General features: G+C 36.3%; 1 protein-coding gene across 2 annotated transcripts in view; it reads left to right on the plus strand.

Moving 5' to 3' along the window:
* The window catches only part of Cwf19l2 (CWF19-like 2, cell cycle control (S. pombe)), a 75,645-nt gene that overhangs the window by 35,409 nt on the left and 26,881 nt on the right, over positions 1–13,355 (plus strand). For both annotated transcript variants that reach the window (XM_006509865.2, NM_027545.2), the window contains exons 9-12: positions 2,055–2,145; positions 3,961–4,047; positions 8,237–8,353; positions 11,014–11,151. In XM_006509865.2, the coding sequence (XP_006509928.1) occupies positions 2,055–2,145; positions 3,961–4,047; positions 8,237–8,353; positions 11,014–11,151 (433 nt within the window). The remainder of the gene's footprint in view (positions 1–2,054; positions 2,146–3,960; positions 4,048–8,236; positions 8,354–11,013; positions 11,152–13,355) is intronic.

Raw genomic sequence — 13,355 nt, forward strand, 5'->3', positions numbered from 1 at the left:
TATTCCAGGGCAGCCCTGAGGGACTCTCTCATCATATGCGTTCTTTTCTTTAGCACTCTGTACCAAGATCTTTGGATTTGTAGGACTGTTACTATTCTTTGCTTTAGACTCCTTCTGGCTCTTGCAAGGTCCCCCCCTCCCCTTGTGTTTTGTAGCTTTGACTCTTAAGTAGGTTATCTGTTGTTGGCTGAAATTTTTTCTTACATGAGGCTTTTTCTGAGATTTGCACATGATCTCAATTTTAAATTATGCCATAGACCAGCCCCAGTCGGCCTCTCTCAATCTGTGGAAAATTAGGGTTCCGGACAGGTGGGCATGGAGTTGGCGATGAAAAGAGTGACAAACAGACATGGACACAGAGAGAGTGTGTATCTGAATGTATTTTCTCAAAGCCAGCACCAGTCTTATAATACAGAAGACAAACAAGAAAGCTAGGCGAATACATTCATCAAGGTACACTGATTCTTAACACAAAACAAAGAAAATGCATACATAAAAAGATAGTGGGAGCCAGGCCTTGTTTACAACTGAGAATAGGAACAACCCTTAATTAAGATCAGCTAAACACAGGAGCCAGGTGAATGCTCTGATACAATGCTAGTCTATTGTTAAACCCACCACCAGAGGTCCTTTAGTAAATACCTGATTATGCTATTCCTCTGGGCCTAGTGAAAAACCTGATCCAGGGGAATTCAGTTCTACTAACCCTTTCATGGGTAATACTACAACCCACCTATTTCCTAGGCCATTGTGTTTTCTTGTGTATGGGAGTGACTCGCCTATTGTCCTAAGTAATTACTATGCAGACTAGCCCTGAGCTTTTCTAGCTCTGTTCTTTGTAATGCCTAATTAGTTTCACTGTCTCTACTAGAAGTAAATTTGAGTGTTACTGAGTAGATAACATTTTTCCTGAATTCCAAGCTCATGGCCGGCTTCAAGGACTTCCTAGGACATTGGAACACTGGCAAAGGCTTAGCTATATATCAAAATCAATCCCTAAAGGCACTTATAATAAAACAATACTGAAAGAGAGCACACGGATCTATACACCAGACTAACATGGGGACAGGTTTTGGGTGTACGTGCTATGGGAATGCCAGGGTTCAAGGAGGCTAAGTTTCCATGAAACACTGCCTCTGGACTGCTTCCAGGTTTCTAAACCTGTCACGCAGACTTCACTGGAGTGGATGTAGCAAAATTACTTTGGTTTTTAATTAATCGTGGGCCAGTTTTATAAGAGAATGCACAATTGTTGCTTTTACTTTTGGACTGCAACTAAATATTCTCAAGATTATAGCTCTAAGATGATCAATAACTTGTCATATGGAATACAGAATTTCTCAAGTTTAGAAAATTGTAGTGTGGTATTAGTGCTTTTGTTTCCTTTTTTTTTTTTTTTTTGTTTTTTTTGAGACAGAGTTTCTCTGTGTAGCCCTGGCTGTCCTGGAACTCAAACTCAGAAATCCACCTGCCTCTGCCTCCCAAATGCTAAGTTTAAAGGTGTGCACCACCACTGCCTGGCTGTTTTATTTCTTTCTTATAGTGTGTATAGATTCCGTTTGTTTATTTCTGCAACAGGGTCTCTAAATATGGCCCAGATTGGCCTCTTCACCATGTAGTTCAAACAGGCTTCTATCTCATGACAGCTGCTAAATTTGGTCTCCTGAGGTGTGTACTACTACACTGGTTGAATATTCAAAAATGCCATTTTTAAATACTAGTATATAATAATATTATTAATATAATATAAAACATTAACATATAATAGCAATATATATAATTTATATATTTATTTTAAAATTATCGGGACTCTTTTCAGTTATTATTGTAACAGTATTATATTGACCATTTTTTGAGTTCTTTTTTTTTTTTTTCATTTTTTGAGTTCTTAACAGAATGTTGAAGTGTAGTTCACCCTAGAATGCTGATTTTAAATTTTTTGTGTTAGAACTGTGACCTACTATTAGTGCTGAATGTTTTGCTGAAGTGAGTTAAGCTAATGCATGAGGTTGCTTTATGACTTATGCTTGTCCCCTGTCCTGTTTCTCCTTCAGTCCAGAGGCAGAGTCCACCTATATCTTAAATGTTGATGAAAAGAACAAGTTGGGGGCCAAGATTATCAAGGCAGAAATGATGGGGAATATGGTAAGACCCCATGTGTTTTCACTTGGAGAAGAGTGTAATGTTTAATTATCACAGATTATTTAGAACAATCAGTCATTTAGTCTGTGGCATGCTTTGAAGATAATTACTGTTTCTTAATTTCTTAAAGAAATTCTTGAGAATTTCTAGAAATACTACTCTTACAGTTCCTCTTACAGAGAAATATATGTGCTGTCTCCCCTTTATTAGATTTCTGAAATCTATGAAAAAAAATGGTATTTTAAAGCACTTTTCTATTTTGGGACATAGTTGTAGGAATTAAAGGTGTCTTTGTTTTATTTCCATTTTAACTTATTAGGAATGCTTATTTTCTTTTTGTAAAAATTTAATATTCTTTAAAAATTTTTATTAATGTCTGTATATGGGTCTGTGTATATTCATTTACATTGGGATGCCCATGGAGGCCAGAAAAATGTATTGGATCCCTAAGATATGTGGGGGTATAGGTAGTTGTGAGCCACCCGAAGTATGTGCTGGGAATTGAACTCTTGTCGTCTGTAAGAGCAGCAAATGCTTTTAATCACTGAGCTTTGTGCAGTCCAACAGTGCTTATTACTTTCTTAAAATGAAAACCTAAAATCCTGTCACCAAAGCTGATGACCTGAGGTTTATGTGACCCACATACTGAAAGGAAGAGAACTTATTACTGCAAGTTGTCCTCTCATCTCTATACACATGCTCTGATGCATCACACCAATAAATTACAAATGTTTTAAAAAGAGCCTAAATAATGATTATGAGTGGAAGACCAATTTGTCTCAAGTTAAAGAGAAACAGGAGTGATTTGTTAGGAACTACTCACTCAACCATGTATTTATGGTGATATGCCCATTATACTAATTTGTGTTAACTTAGATATGGCAGAGTAGCAAAGCTAGGAATCTTTCTATGTTCTAGTATAGTAAGCCCACTTCTAAGCATGGGTTTATTTTAAATTTAAATGTAAATGCTCTGTACATTTTTTATTCTTTTATACTATCAGAACAGTTTTCCTTAATAATTCAAGAGGCAGCTAAAGAAGATCAGGTTTTTATCTCAGTTTTTTTATAGACTGTGTCTATTCCCTGTCTTTCTTTGAATCAGTGAAATTTAGCTCAGCCTAAAAATTAGTAAGAGAGATGAGTTAACTATCAAATAATTATAGTAGGAAAAACCTGAAGTTTAATGTTTGAAAGCACAGAGGAATCAATGAAAACAGTGGAGTGGTCACATAGTAGTAGGTTAACTTATATTTAAAAAAGCAGTGTTCTATTTTTCATGGAAGCATTGCAGATTAGCATGTTCTTTTTTGTCACATAAATCTATTTAGTTTATCATTTCTTGTGTGTTTTACATAAATTTACAAAGTTCTTAGGATAGTGAAATATATTAAAATTTTTTATGTAAATTTCTTTTTTTTTTTTTTTTTGGTAGGGTAAATTTCTTATCAGAAATGAAGAAAATAAAAATTTTTTGTGATCTCTTCCTATGTCAAATAACTGAAGTTTTCCATATTAGAAATTTGTAATACCTAAGAAATTGCAAAAGTGTGATTCTTAATATATTTCTAGTGTATTTCTTCTATTTTTATGCCTCTCAAAATACAATTTCTTAAAACTATTCACCTCAAAACCATAAACAAATGATCTCATCTAGCAATTTGTATCTGAGGTATACACATTAAAATTTAGTGTGAATTGATAATTGAAGATAGCTGTTGACTATAGGGCTTTTTTGCTAAGCTGTTTTCTGTCTTATATCTTTGAAATAGTCTGTAATGAAAAATTTAACACCACAGCTTACGATCTTATTTTCAAGGAATTAGCTGAACAACTTAAAGCCCAACTTAAAGAGGCAAATAAATTTAAAGAAACACAGATGCCGGCAAAAAGATTGGGCGTAGAGGTAAGTAATAAAAGTTTATTTGATTATGTATATTATTACTTTGTTTAGTATTATTGCTATTGTAACACTAGATGTCTGTGTGTAAATTTCATGAGGATTCCTTCATGGAAACCTCATCCTAGGGCCAATGAAATCTGCTTTTATTCTAGATTCTGCAGGTTGGTGTCTTTAAATTCTTTTTGTACAGAAAATTAATAGACTTCAATTAGATATTAATTTTATACAAGGCAAATTATTTTATCAGTGGTTTGTTCATTTACTTAGGATTGCATGGAACAAATAAAAAGAACTTTCATTTGAGTAGGGATGAAGGGACAATCAAAAACTAAATGATGATGTCTATCAGAAGGTTATATGTCGTGCTCCAGGAAGAGTGAGACAGAGAGTTTTAAGTCACAACTAGATTTGGAGTTAAATCTACTACTTTTTTTTTTTCTGGCAAATACTGATCTTTCTTACTATAATATTGGTAATATATTTATGGGAGGATAGTATTTGCTTCCCCATAGCTACTTTACATACCAGTAGATAATGTTCAACCCTGGCTATATCACCAAGTTGACTTAATGAAAAGTATTTTGTTTTCTTCTTTCTTCCTTTAACTAAGAACTCACAAATTTTGTGAGCCATAAGGATGATTTATAGATCTGAATGGATAAGACACAGCACTTTGAGATTTATTTATAAGAATATCCACGCAAAATATTTATAATGAAACATTCCATTTCAGTGTTTCCAAAGCTGAAAGCTGTACAGATTGAACTGTGATTGTTGGGAATAATTTAAAACTCTGGCATTCTTAGGAAATGAAAAAAATTCTTAAATGCTTTTTGTTTGTAGTAGAAAGTGTGTTTAATTTCTTTGGAGAAAAAAATTAGTAACATGGATGATAATAATGATTTGCTTATTTTCCTTCTTAGTTTTTTTAAGATGAGGTCTCATTATTATATAGCTCAGGCTGTCCTGGAACAAACTATGGATATCAGGCTGACTTTGAACTCACACAGATCCACCTGCCTTTGCCTCCCACACACTGGGATTCAAAGCATGTGCCACCAAGCCAGGCTTTTTTCTTTGTAGAATGAACCTCTCTGTTGTAGGTGCATAAAGTGAATTAGTTAGCTTTGGGTGCTATTTACTAGCAACATTATGGAAAGAAAAGTAAACAAAGTGGTGATAAAGACACGAAAGGGGAGGAAGTGGGTTTTTTGTTTGTTTGTTTGTTATTTGTTTTTGAGAGCATATCAATCTATTTGAGGCCCTTATCTGTTAATTCTTTTATCAAGAATTTATTAAGGACTCTCTTATTTACCTTTGGCTTGGCCTGAAAAAGGTGGTTAAGACAGAATATCACAACTTTTTAAGTAACTTGTGATATAGAGTTGTATTCACTTAAGTTGCTTAAGTAGCTTTAAAATTCACTTAAAAGTTAAAGTTACTTGGTAACTAATTGCTGGCTGTAATTATATTCTTGGTTTCCTTATTGAATAAGAAGGTAACTTTTCTTGTGAACTGAAACTAAAATATATAGTAAATTTACCAGAATTATGAAGAACTAGAAAAGAAGTTCAGGGTCAGAAGTTGAAGGCCTTCCAGACGCTTGGCCTTTCTACTATTTACTATAGTACTCGTAGCCTTCCATGAAGGGTTAAGGTTGTTTATAGATATATAAAATGTGTGTGTGTGTGTGTGTGTGTGTGTGTGTTTCTTATGTTCATCTTGGACTGATAGTGTCATAAAATGTGACTCATATGGGATATTAAATAAAGAATATAGGAAATGGGGCTGGAAAGATGTCTCTGTGATATTACTATAGGTTTGGTTTCTATCATTCGCATGGTAATTCATAAACATTTGTAACTCTAGTTCCGTGGAATCTGACTCCCTTTTCTAGCCTCTTCTGGTAACAAGCACACATATGGTACACATGTATGCAGTCAAAATATTCATGTATGTGAAATAAAAATACAAGAATATAGAAAATGTTGCAATTTTTAATTTAGATGAATTAATACAAAATTGTTCTTTGCTGACTTCAAAGATCTATGAATGTGCAGTTTTTTGTTCTTTTATTGTATTAGTAACATATGCAATCAGTGATATCTGGTCATTTTGAGCATCACCCTGGTCTTTGATAATATACTCTCTAGATTAAGTAAAGACTAGCACAATTAGGTTTATGTTTAATAGTAGAGTGTGGGACAGTATTAGTGGCAGTGAGGTTGGATTTCTGGGAAATCAGTAAATCTTGGAATTACCAGCATATAATAGATATCTCTAAGCTGTAACAGAAAGTGAATCTAGCTTTCTGTGTATTAATAATTCCTATGGGAGTAATGCCTAAGTGAAGCTATAACCTTGAGGTCAGGGGCTTTATTTTGTAGAAGTCCGGATGCTGAAAATAGTTGCTGATTTAGTAACTAAGCTAAAGAAAGAAAGGCATAAACATTTTTAAGAACTTTGGAGATGGTTCAGTCAATAAAGTACTTGAGTTGGATCCCTAGAATCCGTGATAATCCTAGTCCTGGGACAGTGGAGACAAACAGATTGCTGGGGTTTATTACCTAGCCAGCCTAACCTACTTGGTAGATCCTGGGCCAGTAAGAAATCCAGTGTAAAAATAACAAACAAAGCAAAACAGGAGGTCAAAGAATCACATCCAAGGTCATCTTCTGGTCTCCATTTGCATGTGTACACATATATATCATTGTGCACACATCCACACAAAACTAAAAGGAATCGCAGGCTAGAGAATGTGATAAACATAGTAAAATACTTTCAAATCAAGGAATGTGATTATATAATTAATTTAAACATCTTTAGAATAGAGAGCAGCTTTCACAGTATAATAAAGTTAGAAGTCACAATATTATATTTTCCCATCTTTATATTTTCTAGCAAGGGGACAGGTAAAAAGATTTAAAGTAGAACATCTCAAAAATAAGCGTGAAAGGTAGTGACAGTCTTTAATCTTGATTAACCATTTGGAGAAAAATAGATTCCTTTAAGAACATTAATAAGAATGTATTGTATTTCTTCAACATCAGATCTATTAAATGTAAATGGAATTCATTTTTATTTTGAGTTCTGACACGAGGAGGAGATTAAGATGTGAATAATTTGATCAGCTTCTTTTCAATGATCTTTAATGAATCTATCACCTAATGCTCTTATTGATTATTACCAATGACATTTATGTTCATCATAGAAAACTTTCATGTTATGCCATTTTAAGTTTATGTTGTGTTATGTTACATTTCGCTACAATTTTTTAGGAAAGATAATGTCTTTAAACTATGTGAAATATAATAGCTTATGACAAGCCAGACACATGAAAGATATTTGAAAATTATTAAGACAAGGGAACATTAATATCATCACAATAGCTACTTTGAAAAGACTGCTTTGACAATTGGTTGCCTTGTTACAAGTTATACGTTTATGAAACACCCATTGCATATGATATCCACTCTATCAAAGATGGGTATTCTCATATAGGTCCAATACACTATTGGTACTTTATCATCATTTTTTTTTCTCCTACCATAATGTTTTTATTGATTATTTGGGAATTTCACATAATGCACCCTGATCACACTTTCCAGTCCTTTAAGGTCCACCCCTCTCCTCCCTTGTGCCTTCTCTGGAAAATAAAAAAAGAAGAAAAAGAAAAACAGTACACCAGTTCAAATTTATGTAGTCCACATACTCATTTGAACATGCTCAAACTCTCAGTGACTAGTGAGTCAGAAGTTTGTTAAAGAAAACTGAGTCTTTCTCTTACCCCATTTGTACCTGTTAGTTCAAGGCCACTCTGAACAATTGAGCAAGAATATATCTTAGAATCTTTTTTTTTTTAAACTAAATATGAGGGTTATTATATGTGAGGCTTTAGGTTCAACACCCAGTATGCACAATTAAAAACAATACAAGGTTGTTTCCATAGTTAAGTTACTAAAATACTAAAATGAACTTTTGGTCTCTCCCCTTCCTGTCTTTTGTTACTGTCATTTTAGAGTAGGTGATAAAAATCCAATAGATTTAAAAAACTTAAATCCAAAAGACTCAAAGTTACCCATAGTTTTGCGTGAAAACAGGAATCTTTTCTGTAATTTCTCATTGTTAAGTATAGAAATTTACCATTGTTTGAGTTTTTCAAACATTAACAAACTCATTCATTTTTCTATAGCATGAAGATGAACAAGAAGTAATCCTTATTCAAACAGATAAGTCTGGAAGAATGTGGCCTGTGAGCAGCCCTAGAGAAACCCTGGATATGAAAGCAGAACGAAGGAAGAGAAAGAGAGTATGTCCAGCATATACTTTTATGTATTGATTCACATTTTCTTTTTTTTTTCCTTTTTTTGTCTTTTATTTATTTATTTACACTCCAGATTTTATTCCCCACCCTTCCACCTTCCCACTGTTCCACATCCCACACTTCCTCCCCACAACCCTGTCTCCACGAGTATCCCCCCAACCCTCACCCAGCCAGACCTCTAGACTCCCTGGGGCCTTCAGTCTCTTGAGGGTTAGGTGCATCATCTCTGACTGAACCCAGACCTGGCAGCCCTCTGCTGTATATGTGTTGAGGACCTCATATAAGCTGGCATATGCTACCTGGTTGGTGGTTCAGTGACTGAGAGATCTCAGGGGTCAAGTTAATTGAGACTGCTGGTCCTTCTACAGGGTTGCCCTCCTTTTCCAGCCTTTCCCTAATTCAACCACAGGAGTCAGCAGCTTCTGACCATTGGTTGGGTGCAAATATCTGCATCATCTTTTAGCTGATTGTTGGGCATTCTGGAGTGGGGTCATACTAGGTCCCTTTTTGTGAGTGTTCCATAGCCTCAGTAATAGTGTCAAGCCTTGGGACCGCCCCTTGAGCTTTATTCCACTGTGGGCCTCTCCCTGGATCTTCTTTTCCTCAGGCTCCTCACCATTTCCATCCCTGCAGTTCTTTTAGACACGAACAAACATGGGTTAGAGTTTTGACTGTGGGATGGCAATACCCCCCTTACTTGAACCCTGTATTCCTGCTAGAGGTAGGCACTATAAGTTCCCTCTGGGATGTCTTAGGATATGGTGTCAACTGCTCTGAGTGCAGCAGATTGTCTAGCATGGCTCAGGATATGGTGTCTTCACAGGAGCAGACCAGCTAGCAGTCTGCCCCAGGAAAAAGGACAGCCAGCAGAAAGGATCAGGAGGGGCAGAAAGGAGTGGTGGTGGTGGTGGGGCTGGTGGGTGACGGGTCCTGCATCCACCAGGCTCCCAGTGGGCAGCTCTGGGACTGGGGGCGGGTGTTCTTACCAACTCCACTGGGTACATGAGATCCTCTAGGATGGGTCACGATATGGTGTCTTCTTGGGAGCAGACCAGCTAGGAGTCTGACCAAGGAGAAAGAACCAGGTGGAAGGTACTAATTCATATTTCTTTTTCTCTTTTAAGTTCCTTTTGTATTAGACTAGACATTTTTGAAATGAAAACTTTGGAAAATAAAAAATAATCACTTTTAGTCTTAGTTGTATCTTTTTACCTTTTACAAATACCTAACAATTCAGCTGTGTCTTGCCCAGTGACTGCACACAGAAGACTCACCACAATTTTAATTTTGATGTACATTTCTTTAATTTTTGTATTTAGTTTCTTTCTTATGTTTACCATATGTTACATAGAAAAGCTTGACCTCTAAGATCTGTTATCCTTGTAAACACTTAATCTGAGGCCTGGGAATAGGGTGTTCATAAACAATATTGTCTTAATTATGTAGGTGCTATGAACTTTTAAACACCTCATTTTCTTTTCTATCTTTCAGCTCTGGCAATTAGCTTTTAGCACTACCCTGAGCATTCTGAAAGGTTGTGAAAACAACACTTTTAATTCACTTTCTTTAAATTAAATTATGACAACACAATATACAAATGATTATATGTTGGGGCTTTTATGTCAAATATTGTTTGTTGAGTGCCTATCCTGCTATAGATACTAGTTAATTAAATCAATAAATAGAAATGACATTGACACTGCTGATGTAATGGGAGGACTTGGGAAGCTAGAGAGATGTGAAGAAAAATAAAAGATTGAATAAATAAAACAGCAGAACTGACTAGAAATCCATAAACACAGTCAGGTGCTATTTTGAGTTGCATGCTACTCAACAATCTTAATAAGTGACTAAAGTCAGAGGCACAGTCATTCAGGGCTGGAATTTACATTTTAGCATAGGCCAGATGTTTAGTATGTAGAGCTAGGGAAATCATAATAAATGGCATTCAGGATAGTGAAGAAATAAGAGCAGTGTTAGAGTAGACAATGATAACATTTTAACAGTATGCCTATCAGAACAACAAGTCAGATTGATTCCCTAGCCAACAGAAATATATTTTTATTTGAGGCTGGAAGTCCAAATGTAGGGTCAATATCTTGGTTTACAGTGATGGCTTTTTCATTTTATTATCATACAATAAAGAGCAGAGGCGGAACAGATGCTGTCATGTCTCTTATTCATGGTACCTGCACCCTTATGACCTGATTACCTCTCCAAAGTCTTGACTCTTGGAGCCATTATATTGAGACTGTGATACTGTGTGAGTTGAGGAAGGGATACAAACACTGGGTCCAGAGCAGTGAACCTTTGACTCTGTTTATTATATGCTTATTTCCTGTTTGAATACTGGCAGTCTTCCTTCCACAGTGGAAAGGAATTTTAAGTATAAGAAAAGCAGAAGACAGGGGAAAAGATAATTATAATCTTAAACAAAACTCGGCAGTCAGCTAGTGTGGTACTTTCTTCTGGGAAGGAAGGCAGGGAGGGGCAAGAAGTACTAAGTCTACTTCTTTACACTTGACAGACCTTCTTTCACATGGCACAATTGTGATATGTGGTGGGATTTTGTATTTTGTTATCAGATTTATGAATAATCCATTCAAAGCATCTGCAGAAACTTCATTATGTTCACTTTGCTATAGGTTTCAACCCATGAGGATAAAGAAAGGGTCCGATACTTTCCTGATGATGATCATTTGAGCCTCAAAGATTTAGTCAAGAATGAGAAAATAGGAACAGATATCAACCAAAACAGACTTTTCATGAAAATGGCATCTAAGGTAAGAGAGTCTCAGCAAACCTTTGCATTTTGAGAAACTGATTCATCAGTTGACAGTGATGTATATATTAAAGAGATCTGATAGTCTCTAATCTTAGTTTATTTCATTAAATTGAACTTTTTTACATGGTAAATTATTACATTGAAAATATTAGGGCAGATATTAAATGATGTTTTTTTCCAGTATTTTAAGTTCTTTCATAATAGATTCTGATAATAGTTATTCTCCTCCCTCATCTTCTCCCAAATCTTCCCCACTTACCCATCCACCTAGCCCATGTTCTCTGTCTTTCTCTCTAGAAAACAAACAAATTAAAAAAGAAACAATCAGGGGTTAAAAAAAAAAAAAGAAACAAACCAAAAAAAAAACAAAGAAGAAGCACAGGAAACATACACACATAATAGTACAAAATTATAACCCATAATATACAAGCAAAAGACCAGTAATGCTAAATAATACATTCATGAGCAATCTAAATAAATTGTGCCTAAAGCATTATGAGATTTTAAAAAACATCTACAAAAAATACCATTGAGCTTGTTTTCTGGTGGCCATCTGCTACTGGGCATAGACCCTCCTTTAACTGTAGTTTGTATACCCAGCGAGACTCCATTGGGGAAATCTAATTTTTCTGAGCTAGTGATATGGCTGTCTCCTGTGAGGCTCTGCCAGTGCCTGGCAAATAAAGAAGTGGATGCTCACAGTCATCCATTGGACGGAGCACAGGGTTCCCAATGAAGGAGCCAGAGAAATACCCAGGGAGCTGAAGGGGACTGAAGCCCCATGGGAGGAACATCAATATGAACTAACCAGTACCCCCAGAGCTCCTTGGAACTATACCACCAATCAAAGAAAACACATGGTGGAACTTGTGATTCTAGTCTATTATCAATGGGAGGAGAGGCCCTTAGTCCTGTGAAGGCTCTATGCCCCAGTGTAGAGGAATGCCAGGAGTGGGAATAGGAGTGGATGGATTGGAGAGCAGGGGCAGGGGAGTGGGGATAGGGGATTTTTGGAGAGGAAACTAGGAAAGGGGATAACATTTGAAATGTAAATAAAGAAAATATCTAATAAAAAAAAAGAAAACAAAACCACAAAACCCTTGAAGATAGCTTCTGGATTACCATTGGGGTCTTATGTCCACTTCACTTCTCAGTGCTGGAATCCCACATGCTTTGGATCTGTTTAGATGTGTGAATGCTAGCTGAGTGTGAGTTTGTAAGTGTGTCAAGCTTGTTGTATTTGGAAGTCACTTGGTGTCTTCCATCCCTGTAGTAGGAGGCCGGCGGCCTACATGAACTGGAAGGCAGGTTGGGGCTGAAAGAGAGAAAGAGACTAGACAACGAGAAAGAATGAAGCCAAGACAAATTTTTCTCTGATCAAGGCCTGCGAGTTTACTAAGAGACTGTGCTTAAAAGGGGGGAGGGGGAAGGCCCATTCCTCTGGCCAGTCCATCCTTGGTGCTTTGTCAACATGCTGTCAGCACTTGGTCACCAAGCTCTTCTTATTCATGAATGTCTCCAGAAGGCAGGTTCGTCCTCTCTGCAGGTAGCAGAATCTCAGGGCAGTTGACACTTCAAAAGAAGCCAGCCAAGTCAGAAAGCTGCACCACAGGTGGCCCCACCTCAGTGGTGACAAGGTCTACATCAGCCTGCTTCAGGCTGGGGGAGGCTACACATCCCCACTGTCTCTTAGAATCTCTTCTTACTCTGTCTTCTTCATAGCTTCTGGAGTCTTGAGAGAAAAAATTTGGTGAAGGCATCCTATTTTGGACTAAGTGGTCTAAGGTCTCTTTTACTCTCTGCACAGTGTCCAATTGTGGGTTTCTGTTAGTTCCCATCTATGATGAATGGGGGGAAAGACACTGATCTGATTCCCAGTTTTTCAGTGTAGATTCCGGTTAGCATGGTTTGGGGCTAGATAAAATTGTACTATGTTGCCCAGGTAAGCTTCAAATGTTTAACTTTCTTGCTCTAGTACCCCAAATGGCTGAGAATGTAGGTGTGCACCATCATCCTTGCCTTGGTATCAGAAATTAATGATTGGAAATGTATTATTTGTTAAGTTTTCAGTCTAGATTGTTATCGTTATTATATTTATTTATGAGAAAACTTCCTAGGATATACAGTGTTTCCATTTATCTCCCCCCCCTCCAAGTTTTTTTTCTTAATATGATTTGTGTATTTTCTAATAGTTTTAAGCAG

The sequence above is a fragment of the Mus musculus genome, chromosome 9 (genome assembly GCF_000001635.26).
Source record: "Mus musculus strain C57BL/6J chromosome 9, GRCm38.p6 C57BL/6J".
In the NCBI taxonomy this organism is placed as follows: domain Eukaryota; kingdom Metazoa; phylum Chordata; class Mammalia; order Rodentia; family Muridae; genus Mus; species Mus musculus.